General features: G+C 47.5%; 9 protein-coding genes across 9 annotated transcripts; 5 read left to right on the plus strand and 4 right to left on the minus strand.

The window, feature by feature from the left end:
• Positions 1–1611: 1611 nt before the first annotated feature.
• HD556DRAFT_1504869 (uncharacterized protein) lies at positions 1612–4123 on the plus strand (the record flags this gene model as incomplete). Its single annotated transcript, XM_041309013.1, has 8 exons — positions 1612–2009; positions 2057–2825; positions 2874–3078; positions 3130–3300; positions 3352–3428; positions 3477–3545; positions 3597–3659; positions 3713–4123. Coding segments are annotated over 8 exons (2163 nt in total), but the record flags the coding sequence as incomplete, so codon positions are not given.
• An 820-nt stretch (positions 4124–4943) lies between these two features.
• Positions 4944–7096, minus strand: HD556DRAFT_1009749 (uncharacterized protein). Its single transcript, XM_041295865.1, has 13 exons — positions 6804–7096; positions 6721–6753; positions 6648–6667; positions 6581–6595; positions 6484–6522; positions 6320–6419; positions 6233–6264; positions 6182–6187; positions 6019–6055; positions 5826–5960; positions 5537–5774; positions 5431–5482; positions 4944–5375 (listed from the first exon to the last, which is right to left on the minus strand). Exons 1-13 carry the CDS (start codon positions 6874–6876, stop codon positions 5172–5174), a joined length of 984 nt encoding a protein of 327 aa, XP_041154243.1. The 5' UTR covers positions 6877–7096; the 3' UTR covers positions 4944–5171.
• A 3851-nt stretch (positions 7097–10947) lies between these two features.
• HD556DRAFT_1247737 (uncharacterized protein) lies at positions 10948–11373 on the minus strand (the record flags this gene model as incomplete). Its single annotated transcript, XM_041298721.1, has 1 exon — positions 10948–11373. A coding segment is annotated over one exon (426 nt), but the record flags the coding sequence as incomplete, so codon positions are not given.
• A 234-nt stretch (positions 11374–11607) lies between these two features.
• Positions 11608–12718, minus strand: HD556DRAFT_1412913 (uncharacterized protein). Its single transcript, XM_041304218.1, has 4 exons — positions 12337–12718; positions 12206–12281; positions 11985–12071; positions 11608–11929 (listed from the first exon to the last, which is right to left on the minus strand). Exons 1-3 carry the CDS (start codon positions 12527–12529, stop codon positions 12005–12007), a joined length of 336 nt encoding a protein of 111 aa, XP_041154245.1. The 5' UTR covers positions 12530–12718; the 3' UTR covers positions 11608–11929; positions 11985–12004.
• A 1026-nt stretch (positions 12719–13744) lies between these two features.
• Positions 13745–14504, plus strand: HD556DRAFT_1247644 (uncharacterized protein; the record flags this gene model as incomplete). The annotated part of the gene is made up of 2 exons (XM_041298715.1): positions 13745–14011; positions 14061–14504. The coding sequence occupies 2 exons, from the start codon at positions 13745–13747 to the stop codon at positions 14502–14504; spliced, it is 711 nt and encodes a 236-aa protein (XP_041154246.1).
• A 3844-nt stretch (positions 14505–18348) lies between these two features.
• On the plus strand, positions 18349–20291 carry HD556DRAFT_1449340 (uncharacterized protein; the record flags this gene model as incomplete). The annotated part of the gene is made up of 3 exons (XM_041307582.1): positions 18349–18752; positions 18807–18901; positions 18961–20291. 3 exons carry the CDS (start codon positions 18349–18351, stop codon positions 20289–20291), a joined length of 1830 nt encoding a protein of 609 aa, XP_041154247.1.
• A 2226-nt stretch (positions 20292–22517) lies between these two features.
• On the plus strand, positions 22518–22883 carry HD556DRAFT_1449342 (uncharacterized protein; the record flags this gene model as incomplete). Its single annotated transcript, XM_041307583.1, has 1 exon — positions 22518–22883. One exon carries the CDS (start codon positions 22518–22520, stop codon positions 22881–22883), a length of 366 nt encoding a protein of 121 aa, XP_041154248.1.
• A 467-nt stretch (positions 22884–23350) lies between these two features.
• Positions 23351–25954, plus strand: HD556DRAFT_1412919 (uncharacterized protein). The gene is made up of 5 exons (XM_041304219.1): positions 23351–23572; positions 23623–25076; positions 25130–25473; positions 25527–25576; positions 25638–25954. The coding sequence occupies exons 2-5, from the start codon at positions 23647–23649 to the stop codon at positions 25929–25931; spliced, it is 2118 nt and encodes a 705-aa protein (XP_041154249.1). The 5' UTR covers positions 23351–23572; positions 23623–23646; the 3' UTR covers positions 25932–25954.
• Positions 25955–26620, minus strand: HD556DRAFT_1412928 (replication factor A protein 3). Its single transcript, XM_041304220.1, has 4 exons — positions 26470–26620; positions 26347–26409; positions 26190–26295; positions 25955–26136 (listed from the first exon to the last, which is right to left on the minus strand). Exons 1-4 carry the CDS (start codon positions 26557–26559, stop codon positions 26054–26056), a joined length of 342 nt encoding a protein of 113 aa, XP_041154250.1. The 5' UTR covers positions 26560–26620; the 3' UTR covers positions 25955–26053.
• Positions 26621–26633: the final 13 nt, after the last annotated feature.

Genomic DNA, 26633 nt, shown 5'->3' on the forward strand with positions numbered 1-26633 from the left:
CGACTGAGGTGAGATATCCTTTATTGACTCGTACTTGTAACGTTACTCACGCTACGTAGAGAATTTGCTTGCTCTAGATCCATGTGGGCTTTGTATAGATCCTATGCAGTTGGGCTTGCAATACCGAACATACTAAAAGTGTGCCAGTTGATACATGCAAAGATTGCATGTAACGATTGGCACACTTTTCTTCCCAGGGTGTCTCAGGGGGGTTGTCGAGCGTTTCAAGGGAAACTTTGCGCAATAACTCGCAAACAACATAGTGGTCATCCATTCTGCAAAGGTGTCTAGAGAGTGCCGCTAGATCAACATTTCACACCTCACTTTAATGACTGTTCTGGCGCTCTCATGCGGGTATGAAACTTGTCTTCAGTCATTCCGAACGCTTTTTTTCATACAAAGTATTATCATTCATAGAGTAAATTCATAGGCATAGTTGAGTAGGAGTTTGGATAACAAGGGTGACTGTTGCATGGCTGTGCGGAAACGCATGGTGCCTATATATCATTGTGATAAGGCGGAATTATTACTATCGAAATTACAGAGGTAAGCATAAGTATTGGTATACCAATGGGCTGCGACTCGAATAATCGTCAAGATGGTAAGTAGGTATTAATGAGTACTGAGAAACTATGCACAAGGAATAAACCATCCCAGTGCACCTCCTACATAATGGAATCATAGGTACATGTGGCAGAAACTGTTAAGCTTTTAAGATCTGAAACATGATTCTGAATACAATCAAAGATAGAACTATAGCATCGGAATCACCTACACCGACTGATGCATTCCTTAATCTTCATCGTCATCATCAAGTGTAAGGCACTGAATGACCGCGCTGGCTGGAATGAAGCCAACACACAGATACTCATATTTGTTCATTGCTTCAGGTTTGATATGTGCACCGGTATATTCAACAAGATCGCACATCCAGTGCACATCTGTGCCTTCTCTTTCCAGCTGCGAGCTGTCTATCTTCGCAATCGAAACAGCCGAACCTCTCATGTTCAACAGAGTCAAAGCAAATTTGAGAGCATTGACGCGTGAGGACGTCACAGATATAAAGGGAGTTCGACGTCGATTACTCCAATCCATATGTAATTCTAATTGACGCCGGGCATTCCGATGGTTGCGGCTGTAGACAGCATCAGGTATGCTGGCCACAAAGGTGCCAGAACGATTCAACTGGGAACAAGACTGCTCATCAAACACTCGGTAGAGATATCGTGGGAGCTCTGTCTCGTCTTTAGACATCTGAATAATTGAGAACGCACGACAAATATACACGGCACCTTGTGAATACGAAGTGGTATGATGTTCAGTGAGTGTGGGAACCGAGCCTGACTCCACTCTTAATTATGTAAGTTTACAGTTCATTACATAATTGTTGGGGCAAACTACAGTGTACAGTGTACACCACCTTTTGCCGCCAGTGAAATTTTATTCGAAAGATAATCCAAAGTACTTGCTCTGAACGCTCTAGGCTAGGTCTGGAATGGTCCAGCCAGGTCCAGATCTGCTTTTGATCGAAATCTTGCAAGAGGTAAAACGTTGAAACCGTGAAGAGGCGTGGCTATTGTGACTGTACCATTGTTCTCTTTCCGACAGATTATGGCAACGCTACCTCGAGCCATCAAATCAACCTCTATAGTTTCGGGCAACGATACGTGTCCACGTTCTGACACTCCCTTTGACGTTGGAATAATCTCTTCCAGTGCATGGACAGAGCATTTGGAGTGCTACTCATTATCAGACGATGAGCCTGAGCCGGCAGATGAACATCATGAACTGCAGCCTGTCGAAGAGCCCGTCAAAGCAGCTCGTGCGCTCTACAAGTTTGAAGGAAAGGCTGAATTCAGGGAACTGACCGTCGAGGCTGGAGATGAACTGAACATTTTGAAGGAAGAAGTCGGCGATGGTTGGAGTTTGGTGAGAGTGAGCTCTGGTGAAATAGGGCTGTTACCTCAGACATATTACACGGTGAGTACTGATCATACTAATCGCTCGATGTTCGTACGCTCATCTGGCTTATGCTGTCCGTGAAGTGCACGACTAGTTTTCTTTCTGCACCGTTAGCCGTTCATGCGAGAAACGAGCCATCTACCAGCACGATCACTCCCAAAGCATCTTTGCAGCATCAATCGAAGCCACTTTCTATCGTCCCTCAGGATACTGGTGAATGGACGAACCCTCTCCCAAGTTTCAGGCAAAGCCTTCTTAGAGGCAAGACTTTGAATCGGTTCTCCGGGTTCGTGACAAGCGGTGCAGAAGAGTGGGTTCTCGAGGGCTATGTCGATCCAGTCACTTCAAGTTCATCCTCTTCACACCAGCGGATTTCTACGGAAGACTCCATCAACGATGATAATAGGCTCAGTAGACTTGGGCTGGAGGAAGCAGACAGGCACTATGTTGACGCTGGCCCTGCGTGGCAATCTAAAGTTCCAAAGTTTCGAGTCTTGGTTCACTCGCCTTCGAAGCGCACGTCGGGCCTTTCAGGAGCATATACCATGTATAGTGTCACTTCACTGTTTTCTTCGGCTACAGATGAATCATATGATCCATACATCCCACCGATCTCTCCTACCCGCATAACAGTTCAACGGCGGTTTTCTCACTTCATCGTGTTACACACCTCGCTAACTAGACGTCTTCCTGGTATTGCACTCCCACCACTTCCTGAGAAACAGTATGCTGGCCGGTTCAGTGCTGATTTTGTCGAGGCTCGTAGAGGCGAACTCGAGAGATATATTGGGTGTATTGTGAGGCACCCTGTTGCACGATATGCAGAAGTTGTCACGTCTTTTCTTGGTTGCGAAAATGATGCGGTGAGCGAAGATGATGGGTTCACTTTTGCTTTTTAACCCATATCCAAGGATTGGAAACGGATTATGCCCCAATTACTTTCAATGCCTGCGGCTGGGCCTTCATTCTTCGCACATGTTTTTCATCCCGCATTCAACGTAGACTTGGACGATGCCACAGAAGTAATCGATCGCTTCAGTCGTCACACCCTTGCAGTGGGCAAGAGCACGCAGAGCTTGAGAAACGTTTTTGGTCGCATTCGTGAAGTGAGACTAGGTGAGTACGGGCGTCAGTTGTGCCAAATTATCATCACAACGTGCTTTCCAGAGATGTCGAAAGCCGAACGATTGTTGTCGTACTCATTATTGTCGCTGATCACGTCGACACCTTTGTCTTCTACGCCCCTGGGGATTAACGAAGATCCGGGGGACACTCCTCAACAGAGAAACGGCCTCTTGAACGAAGAAGGAGCTTGGTGTTGGCGTGAAGGCTGCCAAGGTGCTCACGTGAATTTCTGGAGTTCATGACTAACTGAGACATGACTCGAAGATTGTCTGAAGCTCACAAAAGCGATGCAGAAAACATCAGATGGTCTGCAGATTGTTGCAGACCTGTATGACGATCATGTCTGTGTCATGTTCCTTATGCAAGACTTGTACTAACCACAGACGAAGGCCCGGCGTACCCAGCTTGCAACTCACGACGCCTTCAAGAGCGTTGCTCATCCATACCAATTGTATGAGGTATCTTGGATTGTTCGATCACCGTCTTTGCCCTGAGTGTGATCGTTCCAGGGAATTGTTGAAACCCACCAATCTACTGTTTCACGATATAAAGATGCTCTCAAATTGGGCAAGGTCGGAACGTTCACAATTTTTGTGGAAGACGATGGTTTGATGCATATGTTCAGTCAAGCGATGAGATGGCCGCACGCTGCGAAACTGTCTTGAACACTACGATGGCTGAGATGGATACGTACCACGACCAGAAAGTGGAAAACTTTAGCACAATAACGAGGGAGCATCTTGATGGAGAGATACACTTTTACGAACAGGTCCTGCACAAGTTGAAGGCAGCCCGGCGCACCTTCGACGCTCCGCGTTTTGACGAGCTGAGCAGGTCACCTCGTCAACCTTCAAGACATGAGCGGGATTTAGAAGCCCCGAAGCTGAATCCTCCACCACTGCCACAGCCCTGTCCTCATGTCTATGACTCAGCGTCTACTATGAGGCCAGTGAATACGGCAATACACAAGGGGATCGGAGCACTACTAGGAAAGTCCCAGCCTGGTAGGAAAGGGAGTCTTTTGGGAAGAATGTGGGCTGAATAAAGTACCTGATGCGGTATAAAAGCTGTTACTGTCACTTCAGGGTGTTGCGTGGCTGACTTCGTTGCATCTAGAATGTTATCAGCAGTTTCCGACACAAAATAGGGTCGACTTACATGAAACTCTCAATTCTTTATAGCTACTGTGTCCAGTCGATTTGGAGACGTTCCGTCTATACCACAAAATGTACGTCTTGGGTCGCGTCTTATTTTTTGATATTTGATCCTCCCTCAGGGGTTTTGTTTAAAAGGTACCTTGTCGTTTGGCTCGCGTCCTCGAAGAACACTGCCCTCCTGGTGACAAGCTCCATGCCGTCCGAGACTATCTACATTACTATGATACTCTTTACTACCCTCAATGTCATCTTGTATGTTTAAAACACTCGAAAACTGTGGCACGTGGCTCAAAGTCTCTCTTGCCTTGCATTTTCCTGTGCGACCTGTTGCTCTTCCACCTTTTAGCAGGGGCTCCAACAAAATCTCTTGGTTGATGCCTCATTAGTAGTTTGATAGGTATGCTTGAGGTCTTCTGACTTGCAAAACTCCAATTCTCTAATTCTCCGGTCCTCACTCAGCAGACCTCATCTCATTGCCATGCTCATTCGTGATAGAGGCATACGTTGATCCAGGAGTCCGCGCGATTCATTCCTTTTTATTCTCCGTGGCCCAGATAGAGGACAACGCATTTGAGCACCAATGAGTTATCAGCCATCTGGGCTTCACGCTTCGCAGTAACTTCGTTATCATCTGTGTGCTCAGATAGCGGAACTCCGCAAACGCGTAGAATTTGCTGTCTCGGCAATTTATACTGATTCTCGTTGTATTTTATTATCGAGCGTCAAGGACTGGGCTGGCTGTTAGACATTCTGAATAATTTCGACTGGCCACATGGTGCAAGTTTAGCTACTTCGCTCCAGTAGTAGTACAACAAGAAATAGGTCTGCCTAGACCTTTCAATTATGAAACACTACATGTTAAATAAATATCTCGACGGATCCTCGACCCAGGTTCTCCTCCCTGCAGACCACTCGCCAAGCATTTCGCTACACAGTACTGCTAGTTGGTACAAGTACACGCTCCTGGAAGACAATCGAATTCAAGCTAATTTCTGCATCAGAGTTGGCCACGAGTGTAGCGTGGTATTCTCGAACGCTAAGGATGAGGCGTGGTCCCAGCACAAACATCTGCATGGACTGTGAAATTTGAGCAGCATTAACAAGTATCTGAATTCCCATAGATTGTGTATTCTACAGAAATGATTAGCAGTGGTGACAAGCAGACGTCAGCGACAGGTCGGCGCACCATGAGCTGTGCAGAACTAATAGCAATCTCGAGGCAAGAGACCCAAACAAAGCTAGCACGCGCGAAACTTGAGAAAAAGATGACCGCATTTACATTACAAGCTCACCTTGCAAAATAAAGCACGTGAGATCTTATCAACACTCTGAAACAGTCCCCGGTTGTCGGTCCTATCGATCGGCGGAGTCGTCCCAGGTCACGGAAGTGTTTTACGGCAATCCAGACTGAAAGACACAGTGCGAGGATCTCCCAGACAGCGTAGACCATCCAAAACATCAAATATGCAAGTTGGTCGCCCCTTTCAGGTTCGTTATCGCACATGTACGTGCCAGAGAGTATTAGCTCCTCTGATGTTTGTCCAATGAGCTCTGTTCTTCAAGTCAACAAGTAAAGCTTACCCGCTACACTGTCCCTGGTCGCTATTGTTCCGATTACTGCGCAAGCAATGGTAGCAGCCAAAAAGATAACAACAAGAAAAATGAGCATCATTCTGGATCCCAGATACATGGCATATAAGCGAGCAATCATGATGACTTGCATTGTGTTTTAGTCGAGTCAATATCACAGAGGTATTGCAGCTGGGTGACTTACCGCCCAACATGATATATATGACCCCATTTGTCCCATTCTGAGCACGATTCATAAGTTTGCCTAAAACACTCAATTAGTGAACACCCTTGTGCTGGTATCAAAAGCTCCGACTTACACCTATTGAGATATTATGTTGAGCCAAGTTGGATGGTCAGAATCTCACTCGCCACTAAATACTATGAGCGTAGGAATGAGATGATTGTGTAATACTCACTGTATCCGTCAGTGAAACCAATGGCAAATAACCTATGTGCCGCCAGCCTGAGTCAAAAGGATCGAACACAGCACATATGAGACGTACCCAGAACAATGATACTAATTGTCAGAAATGAGCGATTAGCACGGTGATAAGTTGTTGGTCTCGACACATACACAGAATATGGTATTCCAATATAACGTACCTGAAACATATTGAAGTTAGTATAACCTGCCAACCACACTAATGATATAACATAAGGTACGAACAACCAAATACAGCACAGTCATGAGAGACCAACGTTGCCTCTGTCGCGAATTTGTTGTATTCTTCTGTTTTCTTCTGATACGGGAATTTGTCACTCACCCATATCAGTTCAATCTATGGCACCGTTCTCAGCAAGTTGACTGCTCCGACGATAACATCGACTTACCTCTTGTCCCAGTGTTAGTGCTAGAAACATTATGAGAATAGTATCAGCAGTTATCGAACACTATTCCGCTCACCCCAATCATATACTACCATGACGCCGGCAGCAACTGCGAAACTGCGAGTCAATGTTAGAACTAGACATCTTGATGTGACGAACCTGTCCAATAGCTGAAAATCATATTTGAATTGATTGTTGGCCACCAACTGGGATCATTGGAGATTACGGTCATATTTGAGAGATGGGGGTGAGCGAGTGGGAGATGGTGATGATGTATAACGGTACTTCCGTGCTGAATATATAATCAGTCGAATTTGGTTTGCAACCCAGTACTATTGCGCAGGCCATCAATGCATCACACCAGGAAAGTTCCAGTCGTTGGTGGCGCATCACTGAAATTCAGCTAATTTTGTTTGGCCATGATACTTATACCCTGACAATGCTGACATACCGGTGTATTGGATTATCAAGTGCACGTGATAATATCGTTTTTGGACCATATTCTCCTTCCATGCAGCGCTTGATATGCCAATATAATGGTATATCAGGCGACAGACGAATGCTAGGATTTTTGCAACTCTCGGTCTCATCGGAACCTATTGGACATGTTGCAAACCAGTACTATTGCGCAGGCCATCACTTGAACACCAGGAAAGTTCCAGTCGTTTGAGAGTGATCCCGAGCCTAAGGTGATGCCGGCAACTTCCATAAGTATTTCCGACGTGATTTTGTGCAGCACACTCCCGGACTCCGAGTCTGTTCGCTCGGCCTCGCTGGCTGAGTCCGATGCGTAACAGCGGTAATAAGTAGTAGACTTTGAATAGAGACATAAAGATATTATAGCTAACATCATATCGATTGGCCAGAATCCATTTTTGTGGAGCTGGCCAAACAAAAGGGTCCTGCCTATTACGATACCCCAGACTCGGAAAGGCACTGGACTGCGCTCTCATTCGACAGTTAGAGCTGTAAATAGACTGAATTCCAATGTAAATAATGGTACAGTTTATTTAGTATGTCTCATTAATACTAGTACTAGTATGTTACCGGTCCTCGAACGGACTTGTTTCTATTCCGTGCTGTGCTCGTACTATGTCATTACTCATACGACTCAACAACTTGGGGCCATTCTGCGGTATAGCACCAGAGAAATCAACCAAGAAACCGTGTCACAGAGTGGGTCAAGGTGGAGCAAATATATCTCATTATTCAATGCATCGTGCACTTGATGTTATGCATGGTAATGCCCAGTGAAAAGTCGCAAGAGCCGCTGGAGAGAGAGCCAGCGAGGCTCAGTATAGACACAGCGAGAAAACCGCTAAACGATACAAAGATAACATATACGTGCAACACGTCGTACAATTTTCAAGATTCTAGACAGCAAATCGCACTCATCTCACAATCGGGATAATTGCGTATGATAAATGCTGATATATGTGATACCATAAAGCACTCGGTACGGCATTGAAATGCATATGCTCTTACTACATGTCAAGATCATTGAGACCATTTTCTATGTATTACTAGTACTTTTAGGATCAAGGCTACGAGATTAAAGTTACGATGACAGTTGGATACAAGCAAGTGTCTGACAATAGGAGCGCAAGATGATTATTTTTCGGAAGTTCCCTATGTATAATATATATCATATGTTTTTCTCCGAAACTCAGAACAAGTCCGCTAGTTGTGCTTTGTAAGCACGCGTGTTCTCGGCTCGTGTTCTCGGCTTGTAAGCCTCAACACTCCCCCTCAAGCCGAACTCATGCCCAAATCATTGGTAAACTTACAATGTTTCGGCTTATATAACAGCTTTGTTAATACGTCTGTGATCATCTCATCAGTGTGGCAGTACTGTTCTTGAATCACTCGATCTTGGATCTTTTGCCTGATGTAATGGTCTTTCACATCAAAATGCTTGGACCTCGCGTGGTACTGTGGGTCTCGCGCTATTGCGAGTGCGGACATATTGTCTCCGTGGAGAATTGTTGGAGCTTGTTGAGGTAAGTTTACCTCTTCAAATAAATTTCGGAGCCATACTGTTTCACGTGTCACGTGTGCCATTGCAGTATATTCTGCTTCCGTCGAGGAAAGAGAAACTGCGTTTTGTTTTTTAGAGCTCCAAGTTATTGCTCCGTCTCCAAGTTTGAAGACGTATCCTGATATTGATATCCTATCTCTTGGATCGTTCGCAAAGTCTGCGTCTGACCATCTGACAAATTGAATTTGGCTTTTGTCAAGTTCTCTGGTCCCTTGATATTTTATCCCGAGTTCTCGCGTTCCAGACAGGTATCTTAATACACGTTTTGCTGCTACCCAATGCGCTAATCCAGGGTTTGCAGTAAACGTGCTAAGTCGCTGTATGGCATACACTATGTCTGGGCGTGTAGCTACTGCCAAGTACATCATGGATCTGATCAGTGACGCATAACCATTATTACGGTTTCCCTCCTGGTCAGTCTCTTCTTTTTCGAGTATAATTTTCGGATCTAGCGGCATCCCTACTGAATTACATGACTGAAGACCTTGTTTTTGTAGGATCAATTCTATATATTTCGTTTGCGTTAGTCGGATTGACCTATTTGGTCGATCTCGAGTGATTTCGATCCCTACAATCTTTTTTGGTTCTCCTAGGTCCGTAATATCTAGTATCTTTTTGAGTTGCTCTTTTAATTGATCCATTAGACTCGGAGCATCCGCAAATAATAATAGGTCATCGACCCATACAGTTATTATCTCTGTTCCTTTCGCAGATTCTCTGATGTACGTGCATGGATCTGACTTTAATCGTCTGAATCCTATGCTTGTTAGGTGGCTATTCAACTCAAGGTTCCATTCGCGGCCCGACTGTTTTAGCCCATAGAGGGTTTTTCGTAGTCAACATACTCTGCCGGTTCCATCATTGTAGCCTTCGGGCTGTTCCATATAGACTTCCTCTTTTAGCACGCCATTTAGGTACACCCCCTTGACATCCATTTGTTGTATCTCCCAATTGAGACATGCCGTTGTGGACATCATGGACCTTATTGTCTCTAGGCGCACCACCGGCGAGAAGGTATCTGTATAGTCCATTCCCGGTATCTGTGAGTACCCTTTGGCTACTAACAGTGCTTTGTATTTGACTATTAGTTTTCTTTACGAGGACCCACTTGTTCCCAACTAGGGTGCGATCTTTCGGGGGATCTACCAGTTCCCAAGTGCCCATCTGCTCTAATTGGGTAAGTTCTGCTCGCACTGCTTGTTCCCACTTTGGCCAGTCATCTAATGTCTGTGCTTCTTTTAGTGATCTTGGCTCATGCGGGTCAAAACTGCCATTTGCAGTGAGTGCAGCAAGGACTATGTCCTCCTGATAGAGTTCTTCCTCAAGCTCATGTCGTTCGCACTCGAGGTAAGCCCATTCTGGTTCTGGGTCATTTAATTGCTGATAGTCGTGTCTTACCGTTTGTCTTTTTGATCTTCTAGGCATATCAACTTCGTCTTCATCTTCAGGGGGACGTTTCCTTTTCTTGGGTGAGTTTTCGTCGTCTCCCCTTATATAATCATGCTTATCTTCGTTTGAACTTGGACGATTACCAGATTGCACGTCGATTTGTTCTGTCTCCCCCTCACGTTGTGCATCAGGTGTAGAAGGTGTTGCGCTAGTCGATGCCTGCGCATCTACACTTTCTATCTCCCCCTCGCGCTGTGCATCGAGTGTGGAGGGTATTTTGACGTGTGTTAGGAACTTAAAGTTCCGTGATATACGGATTTGGTGCATACGGGTATTATAATATTTTATTGCTTTTGGTCCATCTGCAAATCCTACAAAGATTTGCTTTATTGACTTTGGACTCATTTTAGATTGATTTGTGCTCTCTTGGAGCACGTATACCGGTGCACCAAATTCCTGTAAGTGTGTTATATTTGGTTTCTTACCGTTCCATAGTTCCTCAGGCGTCGCACCTTGTAGCGCTCGTGTAGGTGCATGATTTCGAATGTATGCGGCATGTGATACTGCTTCTGCCCATAAAGATTCTGGTAAGTCTTTTTCAATTAGCATCACTCGTGCCAGTTCCGCTAATGTTTGGTTGAACCTTTCAGACACTCCGTTTTGCTCAGGTGAGTACGGTGCTGTTGTCTCAAGTTCAATCCCTTTGTTCTTACACCAGGTTATTAGATCATTATTCACATACTCTGTTCCGTTGTCGACTCGGAATTTCTTAGGTTGGTTATTCCAGCGCTTTTTCAGGTATGTCGCGTATTGTTTAGCCTTGGTGGACGTCTCATTTTTATGTTTCATGAACTCGACGCTGCTCCTTCGGGAGCAGTCATCAATAAATGAGATATAATATTTCGACCCACCAACTGACTGTACCCTCGCCGGTCCCCACACATCACTGTGTGTGAGTTCTCCGAGTGCTCCGGAACGACTATCTGAATTTCGCGGAAATGAGTCGCATGTTTGTTTTGCCTGTATACAGGCTTCGCATTGTGGTATGGATGAGTTTTCATCAATATTTAAACCTTCCACTAATCTTTCTTTTTGTAGCCTTTTAAGGCCGCTGAAAGCTACATGTCCATAGTGTTTGTGCCAGGTAAGCCAATCTCTGGGTTGCTCTTCTTGGGCAGTGTTTACTTTTGTTACTGACTGTATTTTTTCCCGACTCTCCAATAGATATAATCCATTGTACAGCTTCCCTTCGGCAATTGTGCGTCCTCCGCGCACCTTTAAGGTTGCCTTCCCTTTTCCCATTATAGCGTGTCCTCCCTCTCAGTCTAAACGTGTGATAGACATGAGATTATTTGAGGCACGCGGCACATATAGGACATTTTTAAGTTTGCAGGTTATCTGCTGCTTATTTACTATACTTACTAGTTCGACTGTCCCGCGTCCTTCAGCTTTTAGGGATTCATTAGCGATCCCGCTAACTTTGTGACCTTTTAGTGGGACATAGTCTGTCAATGCGGACTGAATCTTAGTAATATGTGATGTTGTTCCTGAGTCCGCCAGCCAATCATAATAGCTAAGCTTCTCAAATTCATCACTATTATTAGATACATTGACTTGGTCATCCATATTCAGGTCTTTGAACTCGACTTCTGTCTGGTTCTCGATCTCTGTTGGTTCGACCTGCATCTCTTCGCCGATGAAGGCTACATCATTTTCCTCCTCATATTGCGTGTTATCCGCAACGACATCTACATCTGTTACGATGTGCGCGTTGTCGAATTTTCCGCGCTTCTTTGGAGGGGGTTTGGACAGGCCTTGACCCGCCTTTCCTCCGCCTTTACTCCAGCAACTCTCTTTAGTATGTCCCGCTTTTCCGCAGTTAGAGCATTGCTTATCCTTGAACCAACACTCAGCTTCAACGTGGCCCGCCTTCTTACAAATGCAGCATTTCTTCACGTCTTCTCGCTTCCTCTTTCCTAGATTCCTTCCTTTGACAACAAGTGCGTTCTCCTTTCCTTTTCCTTTGCCATCCTTCTCTTTCCTCCGCGAGTTCTCCTCTAAGATAAGGGAGATTAACTCGTGCGACGTTATTGTCTTCGTGTCGCCCATCCTAATCTGATATGTTGTGGTGAAGGTATCCCAGGATTCCGGTAACGATGAGATAAGTACAGTGCAGAAGTCGTCTTCCGTCACCAGACTTCCCATCATATGTAAGGTTTCCTGTATTTCCCTCATGTTTTTTGACATACGTGGGGATGTCATCAGACTCATCACCTTCGTTGGCGGTGGTTCTATAGAACTTTTGCCGCCATGTGGTTATCGCCTGTTTTCCTCGTGATTCTTTCATGATTCTCAGTTGATCCCACATCTCTTTCGCCATTGAGGCTCCAGCTAAGTGAATCATTTGGCTATCGCTTATTGACAGCTCAATCACAGTCTGGGCCTTACGGTCTTGCATCTCCCATTTAGCTATGTCAGCTTCCCTCTGTGCCGAAACGGGGTCTGGGCCTTGCGCAGGTTTGGGGATGGTACCTTCAACTAGTGATGTGCACGGCCCGGCTTGAGGCCCTGGGCCGGCCCAAGCCGGGCCCAAATAGGCCGGGCCCAGCCCAGGCCTACGTCACGGCCTGAGGAAGGCTTGGGCCTGGGCTTGGATTTCGAGAAGCCTGAGCCGCCGGCCTGAGCTGTGGCTTTGGCATGTTTAGTGGCACTGCCATAGAAGCCTTGCCGGAGGTACATTTCCCGACTCTATTTTTGTCTTTCTTTGACTTCCATCAACTCTATCAGCTTCGACTCGGATGGTCCACATGTTGCAGTCAAAAAGCCTGCATTGGCCAACATATCCAGCAATTTCAACGCCTTATCTCTTGTCTGTTGCTACGGAAAAGTCACGGTGAGTGCCAGCGCCATGTCCTCTGCTTCGCGAGCTCGACATAACTCACTCCGCTGTCGGAAAACCAGATCTCAGTTTCACAGATCAATATTTTTCGTAAATCTGAAGCCTTTTTTGCTTCACCTTCGCAAGTGTGATGGCGCACCCAATATCTTTCAATTGATTCATGTCGGTACGTGTTCCTCTAACATCCCTACTTACTACCCACCCATGACAAGCACAGATGCCGAGCACCGTGTTGCACGTCCTGTGCGCAAAACAAAGCCAACAGCCGCCCTCCTTCAGCATGCCGAGAAGGCAGTGTTGCCATCCCAAACCAAGGCGATCAACGAGTTCCATGCTGCAGAGGCTGCTAAGCGTGCTGCTGAACGTTTGTCCCCCGAAACCACAGAATCTCCATCCACCTCTCCCATACCACCATCGCCATCTGCTGTCGACACCCACAAAAGGGTGCACCCTGAAGACTCTGACAGGGAACCTAGTGATGATGAGCGTGAAGATGCACGTACTAATCCCAAGCCTCGAAAGCAGTGCAAAACGGCCGCTGTCCCAACTGAACCAGAATTGGTTGACGCTGACGGTATTCTAATCGACATCGACGTTCAATCTCTCACGGAAGTTGAACCAGTGTTGACGCAAGAAGCCAAAACTGCCGACATCAATGCTTTCTTTGGTGCTACCTTTGATCATGCAGGGGCCAAAGGGAAGGTGAAAAAGCACAGAAAGTGCAAGACGTGCCCGTAGGTGTGCTCACTTGTATTCATACTCACACACTGATGCATGCTCAATAGGCAAGCATGTATTCTTGTGAACGAAATATCTACCCTCCGTCGTCACGCTGAGGCAAAGTTCCCTGGCAAGTATTGGAAATGGGCCAAAGAACATTCGTTTGAGTCAATGCTTCCCGGTGACGTCAAGGCCTGCAAGGACAAACAGCAGAGCATTAATGCGCATCTGACTGAGCGGAAGCTCGCTGAAAAAGTGGTTTCATATTCGGATAAGTTGTTCAAACAGGCTGTGATCGAGTGGCTTGTGGCCACTGACCAGGTACTGTGTCTCTCTTCCTACGGAACTGTATTAACGTCTCTTTATCTAGCCAATTCAAGCACTCGGGCATCTGAAGTTCAAAGAAATGATTGATGTCGCTGCTCGAGCAACCAATGGCATCAAAATTCCAGGCAGGAAGGCGACTTGTGCACAGATAGTGAGAACGTTCAAAGCTCATCTTACAGGGCTCAGGAATAGACTCAATGTAAGTAATGTTCATGATATTGCTCTATCTACTCAACTAATGGGAGATAAATGTAGGGCGCCACTGTTAAGGGTGCTATCAATACCACCTGTGATGCATGGCAGGCCGAAAATACTGACGGTTACTTCGCCATCACAGGACATTGGATCGAAGAGAAGGTTACCATGCAATGGGAACTCGAGAGTGCGCTGCTTGGATTCACTCAAGTCAACAATGCCCACACAGGCAAGCGTCTTGGTGGCGCTTTGTTCAAAATCCTTGATCGTGTTGGTGTCGCACACAAGGTAAGCTAGGTTTACTGCAAGTCTATTCGGTAGTCTTATAAATCACTGTAGCTTGGACATATCACTTGCGACAACGCCGCAAACAATGGTACCACCCTACAGGAATTCGCTAGGCTATACGAGGCCAACTACAACAAGGAGTTTCCCTGGTGCCAGCGCAAAATAAAGTATGTGCTTAAGATCATTTCTTACTTGACGAAATCGCTCATGTATCTCAATAGCTGCCTAGCTCATGTTATCAACATTGCGACACAGACCTTGATCAGCTCGTACAGCAAGTCCCCTCATTACAACCCCCATGACCCGAAAGCTCACGAGCCATCCAATCGAGACGAAATCGGCCTCGTTCGTAGCATTTGCGTTAAGGAGCGTTCGTCTGCGAAGCGAAAGGAGCTGTACCGGAATGTTCAGACCAAGGGAGGTGTGTCTCAGCCGACGCAACTGTTGATTGACATGAAGGTTCGGTGGTCCTCAACTTATATTATGCTCAACTGTGCGGAGATGAATAAGGAGCATGTCGACACTTTTGTATATGAGATGGGTCGTCAGGAGCGTGATTTGGCTAGACGCGTGAAGATTGACTTTCTGCAGCTGTCAGAAGTTGAATGGATGCATGTTGGGCAGTTTGCTGATCTTCTCTCGGTGCGTTAATTTATATTTGTTTGAAGTTTGCTACTTATCTTGGTTTTACAGTACGCTGATGTGGCCCAACAAGCTTTCTTGTCTGAACGAGGTTTGACCTTACACCTGGCGATACCAGCACTCGAAACTCTGCATAAGGCTTGGTCATTGCGTGCAGAAAGGTTAAAATACGCGCAGTTTGCTCCCACGCTTAAAGATGCAGCAGCCAAAGTGGATGAATATTATGAGAAGACAACACACTCCACTGCATACGTATTGTCAATGTGTACGTTGTTTATTTTTCGTGAACGACTGAGTCTGACAATCACACTTCAGTACTTGACCCCACAGGGAAAATGGCCTATTTCAAGAAGCATTGGCCAGAGGATCTGCACGACAGCGTGCTTTCTACTGCAGAGACAGTGGTGAGTCTTTTTTTTTTGGTCGGTATCAAGTTAATCTAAATGTGCTACTATTAGTTTAAAGCTCGTTATCTTGAGTTGAACCGAGTGACATCATCGACCTCACAGAACACAACTAAGCTAGGCAGAGCTGGCAGTCTCAAGAAGCTAATTCGCGAAGTCCTCAGTGACTCTGAGGATGATTCGTCAACCAACCCAGCACCTACCTCAATCGGTGACCCAACAAGACCATGGAGGGCTGAGTTTTTGGCCTACCTTGAGACGGTTGAAGCAGCTCCACCATCTGGCTTGTCCACCATTCAATGGTGGGGTGTATGTATATTTTTTATTACTCAGAAATTTCGCGCTAATGATAATCTTTGCTTCAGATCAATGCGCAGAGGTACCCTGTTTGGGCTTCACTTGCGCGGGACTATCTATCAATCATGTCATTGTTGGTCTCGAGCGAGCGGGCGTTCTCACAAGGCGGCATCACCATCACGAAACGGCGCAACCGGCTCAAGGCTGACATCATCGAAGCACTCCAGTGTGTTAAATGTGCGCTACGACACGATCTTCTGTTCCGGGAGCCTGAACCATCGTCTCTCGTCGAGTTGGAGTACCTGGACGACAATGATGAAGAAGCGGAAGCGGGAGCAGAGACTGGTGATGCTGTGGATGAAGAAGAAGGTTGGGACGTTTTACTTTTGGGTGATGATGCTGAGGACGTGTCAGATGTTGAGACGGACATTTAGACACATTGTAATTAGACTACCACTAATGCTTGATCTGTCCATTGGCTTCGCAAAGCTGCTCTGTCCATTGGCTCCCCCAAGCCGCGGCCTGGCTGGGCCCAAGCCCCGGCTTTGGGCTGGCTTGGGCTCACAGCCTAGGCTCTGAATTTTTGTGAGCCTAAGCCCTTCAAAGCCAAGCCTAAGCCGGGGCTTTGAGCCTAAGCCGGGCCGGAACATCACTACCTTCAACATACCCTACTATTCCTTTTTCGAACATGATGGCTTTGACTCGGCATTTCCAGCCTAGCCAGTTAGAGTCGTTCAGATGCTCGATCCGATATAACGATGATAGCGAGGAGCCAACAGCAGATTGGTCCTAGTGCTGCCGCGGTCCGGTTCGGTCCGGTTCAGAGGCTCCTGGATGAGAACCGAGAACCGAACCATGGTTCGGTTCTACAAAATCGTCGAACCCAGAACCGGACCGTTGAGAACCGTTCTTTGCGGTCCGGTTCGGTTTTTCTCTGGTCCGAACCCGAACCGAACCATAAAAATTTCAAGCACAAGAATAAACATTGACAGTACATCTACACGACATTGAATAGCTAGTCACTACATACCAGCTGCATGCCCCTCTGCCTCTACTGCCGCTGATGTATGTCCATTTTGATAGGCTGCCTTTATCAACTGCAGTGCGGAGAACGTGGCTGGTGCGAGTGCGTTGCGGCGTGAAGTCGATGTGATCCCCCCACTGGGAAAAGCGCGAGATGGATTGAGAATAATTCGGAACCTTGACAGTGTCAACCTCAAGAACGGCACTTTATGATCATCCTGACTCACCAAGGACACTTCCGAAATATTTCGGAAGTGGTAGGCCAAAGCTCAAGGCTTTGGCCGGACGAGACAGACTGTTGCCTCCTGGGTCAAGAGCGGAGGTTGGCTCGTCGACTATCACAAACTTGATGTCCTCAGACAGCATACGCATAAATGTCCGGGAGCTGCACAAGTTAATCATCACGCACTGTTTTGCGCGCCCCACCAAGTTTGCAGATCTCAAGACAGTGCCTGAGGTAGTGTCGTAGTAGCGAGTCAGAAGTTTCAGTATGGTTGATTTTCCTGAGCCATTTGCGCCGACAATGACCACCAATTGACTTGCTTTTATCAAAAAAGAAACATCCTTCAATGCATCTCTTTCAGACTTGACACCCGGAACTCGCGGAACATGAATGTGTGGTAGGATTCTTGAGAGGAGCCAGTTGGAAGACCGAGCACGAAAGGTTTGCTAGCGGTCAGTGCAAAGTCACTAATGCTAGTTGAAAGGAATGAGTTACAGGCAAGGAAATATGGATGAGGATGCTAACGCAACATGTGGCCTGGATCCAGAGAAAGTAGCGCAAGGGAAAGGAAGTGCACGAGGAGAGATGGATCTGAGTGCGTGGGTGATCAAGGAAACATATATCTGCGACATATTTAAACAAATGTCAGTGTGTGAGAGAATCAAACTTTTGATTAGTTAGTACGTACCCTCAAAAAGGCTAAAGGCAGAAGACTAGAGTGCAAATCCCGAAGTTTGGTCGATGTCGAAGTAAGTGGTGTCGAAGTCAGAGTTGAGAACGGTTCGGAACGGTTCGGCGGGACTTAGAACCGAGAACCGATTTCCGGTTCGGTTCGGGCTGACACCAGAACCGTGGACCGAACCGTCCAGAACCGGACCAAAAGTCCGGTTCGAACCGTGGTTCTGAACCGGACCGCGGCAGCACTAATTGGTCCGTCATTTTGGTTGGTTAGTCTTCGTTTGTTATATGTTTTATTATGTTATTTGCACACGAACAGGGCTCATAACCTTTTAGGATCAAGGCTACGAGATTAAAGTTACGATGACAGTTGGATACAAGCAAGTGTCTGACAATAGGAGCGCAAGATGATTATTTTTCGGAAGTTCCCTATGTATAATAGTGGTACTCAATTCAAATTTTCAAACATTTCAAAACTCGCTTAAACGCTTTAAACTCCCGGCTAAAGCCTTCAACAAACTCGGTGTCATGTGCATCAATTCAAAGTCAGGTGAATTCCGCAGGGCGGACTTTGAAACACCATGCCTCCCACTCGTCAACGTGCACGTCGTTCTGCAAGACTTCGAGCTGATGCTCGAGTGCACTCGATGGATCCTTCAGCACTCTCTGTACCTCCCTCTGAGGGACAATCCAAGGTCCCCTCCGAATCTGGACCACGATTGACCATCCAGTGGCATAACGAAACTGCCCTAACGGATGTCTTGGTGAATTATCTAACGTCTCACCCTGCTGATTGTAGGGTGCTCTTTTATTCTGAGGGGAAGAAGGCGATGTCCCCCGTCAATGACAGCCCCTCGGGCTCGGACAAAGGCCAAATCTGTAGCGTTATCGCTAAACTTATCTTCACCAATCACCCCAAATATGGTCACGCATATCACGACAATCAGAAGAAATTCCGCGATGCCATCAACAATTGCATTAACAGGTGAGTTTTCTTTTCATTTTCTTATTCATACATGCGCTAATGGAATCCCTCAAGTCTCAGAACAAAATACAAGAAGATGAAGGCTAGATTCGGTGACACAGGTGCCGGCGTGATGCCGCTTGATGGGACGGCTGCAAAAAATCTTCTGGGTGCGTCCTTTGTCTTTTTTTGTTCTCAGCTTATTTTAATCAGTTTATTGTGTTTGTAGACTCAGTTCTTTCGGAGTTCCCGTGGTACACGGACCTCGATGGAATCTGGCACTCCAATCCGTCGTTGGCCGCAAAGACTTATTCCTCCAAGCCTGGCGTTGATCACGCAGGTTCTTTCTACTCCCTGGTTCAACCGCGTGGTGGGGCTGGTCCCTCCACATCCTTTGGCGCTTCACCCTCTCCCACACATTTCAGCGCTACACCATCCGCTAGCGCTCATAATGTGTCTCCTCATACCCAGGCGCGTACATCAGATCCTCAGACCCAGGCGCATACATCAGATCCTCAGACCCAGGCGCGTACATCAGATCCTCAGACCCAGGCACGTACATCAGATCCTCAGACCCAGGCGCATACATCAGATCCTCAGACCCAGGCGCGTACATCAGATCCTCAGACCCAGGCGCGTACATCAGATCCTCTGTTTTACGGCGATCCCCCCATTGACCCACAACTCCTTCAACCTCAGACTCTTGCTCCCCCCTTCACACCCCCTCAAACACACCTTCCCGGCCTGCGCAATTCCCCCGATGTCACTATCCTGGACGATTATGCTCCTGACTCCGGGAGTGGCCCGCTTAATGCCCCCCTCGGCAACGCACTAGACTACCTCGACAACGACGACGAAGAAATGCTGGATGATACTGGTGCCGGTAGCCCTCCCCAGGTCGCGGGGACAAAACGCCACTTTGCTGCATCGCCCTCCCCTCCTCCTGATGCCCCCCAGCCGTTCGCAATTCGCACCAAACTCCCAATGCCATTATACGACAGTCGCTCGGCATTCGGCGCTCACAAGCCGTCAAGCCGTGGAGCGCGACGCAAAGGGCCATCGGACATGGCCCGCAGCATGTCTACACCCTCCTCGACGACGCGCAATACGACGCCGTCGTCGGACTACGTCATCTCTCCCACCCCGCAGACCTCGCTGCCCAACAGTGGGGGCAGCTCAAAAAAGAAGGCAAGGTCGGATGTCCAGGACCAGGTAGGCCTGGTCCGGGACGAGATCGAGAGCCTGCAGTCTAGCGCCCTGTCGCGCCACGAGAGCAAGCACCAGCGCTATCTCGCGAAGCTGGGTGCGAAGAGCGAGCACTCCCGCGACACGAAAAAGTATGAGTGGCTCCGCGACACTCGTGCACACGAGGCTAGTCAAGCTAGCCTCGTCCATCAGCGCCAGCAGGAGGACAAGGACGCCGAAATTCGCCTTCATGAGACGGATATACCGGTGCACGAAGCGCATTCGCTCGTGCTTGACAAGGAGGCCGAAACCCTGCGGCTCAAGATACAATACCACCAGATGATGCAGGGCAATAAGGCCCCAGGGTTGGATTGAGCTTTGTGAGTCTGGCATCGTTTCGTCGTCGTCGTCATCATCATGTTTTGTTTGTCGCCGTCATGTTTTGTTTGTTGTCGTCATCTTTCATTTGTCGTTGTTGTCTCTCATTTGTTGTCATCATGTTTTGCTTGTCATTGTGAGTACTTCTTGTGATTGATGTCACATAGCTACATACATGCATAGTACATAGCTACATACATGTATGGTACATATTTATTTGTGGTAGTACATGTCAAATTGAATCTGAGAGGAATTATTCAGCCCTATGTTGTGCATTTGAGTGAGGACTATCAAAGAGATCATCCATCAGCTTTGCACGAGCAGCCTGACCTGGAGTGCCATCATATGTCCTGTCACCAATGACCTCATCACCATCTGGACCCTCAAGCTCCTGAACAAAAAAGTCTTCCCCCTCTTCACGAGCCCACTTGAGAGAGCTTTCATATGTTCCATCTTCCTTGCGACGATGAGTTTCGAAGCGAATAATCATGTTGTGCAGGATAATACAACACTTAATCCACTGCACAGCAAAATCAAGGTCTTTCTCAGCCTGAATGCGGAAGCGAAGCTCTCGAAGGGACTGGAACCGTCCCTTCAAGACCGCAAATGTGTGTTCAACACGAACACGAACCTAAAAAAAATTAAATTCATTGAAAAACCAGAAGAAAAAAAAAAACCTTGGAGAGATGATAATTGAATGTCTTCTGGTCCTTTGTCAACCGTCCATTGCGAGGCTTCTTGTAGGGAACAATGCACCATGGCTCCAATGGATATGCACTATCTGCCCAAACCCAATGACCATCAGGCAGAAGGTCAGCATGCTCTTCATAGAGGCGAGTAGATCGGAAAGCGAATGCATCATGGACACTCCCGGGATGACCAAGGGAATAATCAACAATAAGGAGGTTGTGGGGCAAGATGACAGCCTAAAATTAAATCAATTTTTTGAATATGAAAGGGGAAAAAAAATACCTGACAGCCCAGGGAATACCTGGATTTCCTATCATAAAATGTCTCCCCATAATAGCCTGGTTTGGTGAAAAGATTCATGGTCGAGCCATCAATGGCCAAAAAGCCACCCTTCCACTCAGGACAAGTACGTGACTCGGCAAATTTACAAGCCAGGTCAACATCCTCAGAATTAGCTGCTGGGAAGCAGATAAACTGATCATGGGCATCAAGCACCGCAATCATCACACGATTAGTGCAATTAACCACGGACCCAACACTCACACCTGCCCATTGAGCGACATCCTCCAGAGTAATGGCGTTACCATAGTGGCCTGCCCAATTCAGAAAAATAGCGAGCTGGATGGAGATGGGGAGCTGAGGATTGTTGGATTTGCTTTGGAAGATAGGGTGATCAGAGATATAATCGAGAATGTCATCGAAGATCTCAGGGCTGACACGAAGTTTCTGCCGAAATAAGTGAGGGCGATGTTCCTCGTGGTGAATGAGCATGTGAAGCTGGGGTGCTCGTGGAGGAGGCTCGTCAGGCTTGTGGAGTACACGAGCCCTCTTAACCTCATCACGAAGTGCATCAATCGTGTCCTGGAGCCTGTCGTAAGGCAGTACAGAATCATCGGAAGATACAGAATCATCACTGGAAAAATTGGATATCCCTGTCATAGGGGAGAGGGGGGAGGGGGGGGATGAGGAGCTAAAGGATAGACTGATGGTGTCATCATCATCCGAGGTGCTAGAAAGCGAATCCTCAGAGTCAGAGTCAGAATCGCTCTCAAGGTCGGACCAATCGTCCAGGATGTCCTGGTACTGTAGCTTGGCCAATGAAAGTGTGGCCTGATCAACGATATCAAGGAGTTCTTGGCGTGTAGATGGACGAGGCATAGTTTCAGTAGGGCAGGAGTCGAGGGGATCAAACCTCCCATCCATTTCATGCATATGTGACACACTTTTTGTCGGAGTTTGAAATTTCGGAAAATTCCGAAGTTCCGTCTCACACTGAGCACGTTGGTGCCGTCGTTGACCTCACATCCTCCATGCTCACCTGCAGCACTGAGCAGGACATAATTCAAGTTTCCAGGTGCCATCCACCCAAAGTAAGTGATTTTTGTGCTTATTGCAAGTTGTAGCTTACATTCACCCTTATCTTACAGGAAATCTATTCTAATCCAGGTCCCACACACATCCCACCTGACCAACAACGCCTTATCTTTATGGGAGAGCCACTGCTCCGCCCTTCACTTGGTATCATCGACAACTATGACGAGTTATATCCTTCACAGCGGTGGGAAGACCCAGGCGCATACATCAGATCCTTGGACCCAGGCGCATACATCAGATCCTATCCTTCACAGCGGTGGGAAGACCCAGGCGCGTACATCAGATCCTCAGAGTCCCTCCACATCCTTTGGTGCTTCACCCTCTCCCACACATTTCAGCGCTACACCGTTCGCTAGCGCTCATGATGTGCCTCCTCCCACTATAGGTCCCTTCCCACATGTTGCCATTACGCCCTCCACTGGCGCTCATTATGCGCCTCCTGGTGCCCTTGGTAGCCCTTCCCAAGTCGCGGGCACGAAACGCCACTTTGCTGCATCACCCGCTCCTGCCCCCCCAACCGTTTGAAATTCCCACCAAACCCCCGACGACCCGCTCTCAGTCCATCTCATCCTCCTTCCCCCAGCACTTATTTGTTCCGTCCGGTACTTGCTACCTATGGCTGATTTCATTCTTGCGGAGTGATTTTTTTTTAAATTTTATTAACGCAGTCATTTGAAATACAAAGTCTATTGGATCCTACTTGCTACCCACAATGAATCTATGCCCCGGCTACTTTTGCTACTCTAAAGCACGACTTTCCCCTCTGTATAGCACGCTTTGAAAATCCTAAGTGTTTGAATGTCCGACTTTGTGCCGACGTGCCGAGCATGATTCAACTGTTGTTACGCGAGTTTGTTGAAGCTTTAGCCTGGAGTTTAAAACGTTTAAGCGAGTTTTGAAATGTTTGAAAAGTTGAATTGAGTACCACTAATATATATCATATGTTTTTCTCCGAAACTCAGAACAAGTCCGCTAGTTGTGCTTTGTAAGCACGCGTGTTCTCGGCTCGTGTTCTCGGCTTGTAAGCCTCAACAAGTACTACTACTAAGTAGAAGGTCGACTTCATTGTTTGAGCCTTTAGATCCGTTTTTCCAACTTGATTCTGACTCTCAGAGATCCGAGCGCTGAGCGTTAAATGACCGGTTGCGGAGTACTGCCACATCATTAAGCAAACCACATCGCGCGCCTCTATCCGACGTCCATCATACGTTGATGTTTGTGTTTCTAATTGCAATAAACCAGCTGACACACATTAGATCTATAGACTCATCACGGCCTAGGTCCAAAAATGCCGACTGTTGCACTACTCCCGACATATCCTCCTGCAAGTGCCAGAAAGTCCTTATCAGCCTCCCAGCTCGCAACTTTCCACAGCAACTTATCAAGCGCCCTCTCTGAAATCCTTGCACTACCTCCCGCAAGACGAGATACCCCTGCCACCCGTAGTTTTCTATTCAGCTACGTTAATAACGTTGCCCATCAAACCTTGCAATCTCTCATCTGGGATGCTCCACCGTATACGGACAATCATGTACACGCACGCGTCCTGTTCCTCGCGGAGAAGCTAGCTATCGTACCCTCTTGCTTCGATGTGAAGGCACTCCTCGACATCGCCATCGCATACTTTCCTTACCCAACCCGTGTCCGTGCCCTTTTCGCTACAGCCCTCGCTAGCACACCAAACCTTGCTACTGTGTTTACCTCAGATATGGTTCCTGTGCTCACCACTCTCCTCGAACCATCCCGCTCTGCCGGTTTATACGGCCTTCGCAAAACCTCACGCTGCTTTCTCAGTCTGCTCTCTGGTTGTCCACCCGAACTCGTGCGTCCATTCGCGAGGGATCACGATTTCATGATAGGACTTGCACAAGCCTACGAAGAAGGACTCGCTGCACTAGCACGTTCGTACGGTGGAATGCGCACAGACGTCGGCACACGCGAGCTGGATGACTGGGAGCGCATTTGGCTCGAAACCAAAGTCGACCTCATAGACAGTTTCCAAATTATTATTACAACCATGCTCCAAGACCTCTCAGTCGCATCCGGTGCAGAGTTGGCAGCAGAATCAGAGCGGACGTTCAGTATTGTATTTGCACTATTGAACCTCCCACCCCCACCAGCAGTACAAACGGGTGGCACTGCTACTAGCACTGCTGCTCCGTTCCTCAACCGATCGTTGATAGCCGACTATCAACACTCGTATGACTTGTCTAGCACTCTTGCATCTGCTCTACGCCGTGCTGCACGTAAAGATGCCCGAGTTGACCTCCTCGAGTCCACCCTTCGTTCCTTCGACATCGAGTCTTCCGCCGCTGGGACAAAAGATCCTGGAGCACTCAAGCTAATCATCAAATCATCTGGCATCCCGCCTGGTACCTCTGCTTCTGGGAAGGCTAAGTCGAGCAAGGGCAAAACTAAAGCAGGCCGCCCTGAACCTGAGCCGCATGATCTCGACGTGGAGATCTTGCAGGTCATGGATATTTTCCCAAATCAATCACCCGAGTATATCCGGGGGCTCCTCACGCAGTCTGTGTTCAAGAATGCAGAGAAGGTTATCGAAGCACTATTGGAGGGCACTGCGGGTGCAGTGCCCTCTGCTGCAGAGGATGTCGGTGCGAACAAAAGTGCCCATACTGTGCCCAATGAGCCTATTGAGAGAAAGAACGTGTTTGACGACGAGGTATTAGATATTACCAAGATACACGTGGGTAAGAAAAAGTATGGAGGGATATTCCTTTGTATATCCTGTCACTCACTGTTCTGCTCTATAGCCAAGATGAGGCGTCAATGCTCAGGGACAGAGCAGCCATAGAGCAAATGAAAGCTGACATTCTTCGACGTGCAGAGGCCATGCATGACGAAGAGGAAGATGAAGACAGCGGCAAGGCTGCCGAAGTCGATCATGATCTCAACTTTGGAAACGAGGTGAAGGTTATTGGTGATGGAGAGGCTAGCAGCGAGGGCGAAAACGATGGCGACGAGGATGGGGCACCGCCGTCGAAAGTCACTCCGGAGACCGTTTTGGAGCTTGCATATATCCGTGATCCGGAGCTGTTTGCTAGAGATGCTAATACGCGGAGGTCGAAAGCACGCAGTGAGCTCAAAACACAGACCGGCGAGTCTTCACTTGTTCTCATTAGTAGCTGCATTGCTGAGTTAACATATAAGGCTGGTCCGATGAGCAAATTGAGGGATGGAGAATTATGCTGGAACGCAGTGTATGTTATCATTATCTGCGTTGACTGGTCGGTACTGATACTCTCATCACCCTGCACCCAGCCAAACAAAGACAAGATCTTAGAGAAACACGAGTTTTCCGGGAATAGGATAGTAGATTTGTCGATGGCCGGAAACGCAGGTGGTTCTGGGTCATCGTCCCGTGGTGGAGATCACGGAAGAGGCAGGGGTGCGCGCGGAGCAGGGAGAGGAAGGGGGCGCGGCCGAGGGTCTGGAGATGGTGGTGATACGAGAGAGCGAGCATCGAAAGACAGGAACAAAGCTAGCAGAGGGAACCACAATCGGAAAAGGGGACATGACAAGAAGATGGCCAAAGCCGGTCCATCGATATCTTAATGCATAGGGGCGTCGATGGAGTATAATTTTCCCAATTTATGTGATGTAATGCGGTAAAATACAACGAGAACAACGAGAAGTTTGTATGTGCTGGTAGATAATCAATGTGCAGGCACACTAGGCTATGTGTCTTTGTACCGAGGGAAAAGCTTATCGAACCTCGATTCAAACGTAAGCTCAATCACGTCGTTGACCAGTTGCATATCTATATTAGTGGAATGAGAACGAACAAGGTCATACGATTTATTGAAAACATACCTAGCTCGCCTTCTGAATCCAACGGGAGTGTCGCCATGGCTTTTATTGTGGATGCATCCACCACGTTTCCAATAACTTCGACATAGGTGGCAGTCATATCCACATTCTACCACCGACAATGAGAGTTATGAAAAGTCAGGAGTGCACGAGCTCTGACCTTCCTTTGAATTTCAACCTGACCACCATCACTCGCTTCGACGATGGCAATGTCATCTGAGAGCTGTAGCAAGGTAAGGGAGTCAGACGCGTTCGTGAAAGACGTGAATGAAAATTAGCTGACTCGGAGTACTTTGCAAGGGAGGCGGACTGTCCTGCCCTTTACTCCGGAAAGACGGGCAGAGTTGACGCGCATTGAGATCTGTTCGTTCATGGCGAGCTCGAGATTGGAATTTGGTGTAGTGCTGCTCAAGCGACGCGTCTGTGGCTGTGTAGTGGATAGTGGTA

This window comes from Suillus plorans, assembly GCF_016647745.1.
Source record: "Suillus plorans strain S12 chromosome Unknown HD556scaffold_87, whole genome shotgun sequence".
Taxonomy (NCBI): domain Eukaryota; kingdom Fungi; phylum Basidiomycota; class Agaricomycetes; order Boletales; family Suillaceae; genus Suillus; species Suillus plorans.

Bases quoted from the DNA above. Each gene is read 5' to 3' on its own strand.
- HD556DRAFT_1009749 (XM_041295865.1), bottom strand. From the start codon at position 6,876: ATGACCGTAATCTCCAATGATCCCAGTTGGTGGCCAACAATCAATTCA. The intron at 6,265-6,319 runs GTACGTCTCATA...GGCGGCACATAG, and splicing joins AATTAGTATCATTGTTCTGG to GTTATTTGCCATTGGTTTCA. The intron at 5,961-6,018 runs GTAAGTCACCCA...ACACAATGCAAG, and splicing joins CATATATATCATGTTGGGCG to TCATCATGATTGCTCGCTTA.
- HD556DRAFT_1412913 (XM_041304218.1), bottom strand. From the start codon at position 12,529: ATGCAAGACCGTAAGGCCCAGACTGTGATTGAGCTGTCAATAAGCGAT. The intron at 12,282-12,336 runs CTGATGACATCC...AGGAAACCTTAC, and splicing joins CGCCAACGAAGGTGATGAGT to ATATGATGGGAAGTCTGGTG. The intron at 12,072-12,205 runs CTTCACCACAAC...AGGAGAACGCAC, and splicing joins TTACCGGAATCCTGGGATAC to TTGTTGTCAAAGGAAGGAAT.
- HD556DRAFT_1412919 (XM_041304219.1), top strand. From the start codon at position 23,647: ATGCCGACTGTTGCACTACTCCCGACATATCCTCCTGCAAGTGCCAGA. The intron at 25,077-25,129 runs GTATGGAGGGAT...TCTGCTCTATAG, and splicing joins ATACACGTGGGTAAGAAAAA to CCAAGATGAGGCGTCAATGC. The intron at 25,577-25,637 runs GTATGTTATCAT...CCCTGCACCCAG, and splicing joins GAATTATGCTGGAACGCAGT to CCAAACAAAGACAAGATCTT.
- HD556DRAFT_1412928 (XM_041304220.1), bottom strand. From the start codon at position 26,559: ATGAACGAACAGATCTCAATGCGCGTCAACTCTGCCCGTCTTTCCGGA. The intron at 26,410-26,469 runs GTCAGCTAATTT...ACCTTGCTACAG, and splicing joins TCCCTTGCAAAGTACTCCGA to CTCTCAGATGACATTGCCAT. The intron at 26,296-26,346 runs GTCAGAGCTCGT...TGTCGGTGGTAG, and splicing joins AGGTTGAAATTCAAAGGAAG to AATGTGGATATGACTGCCAC.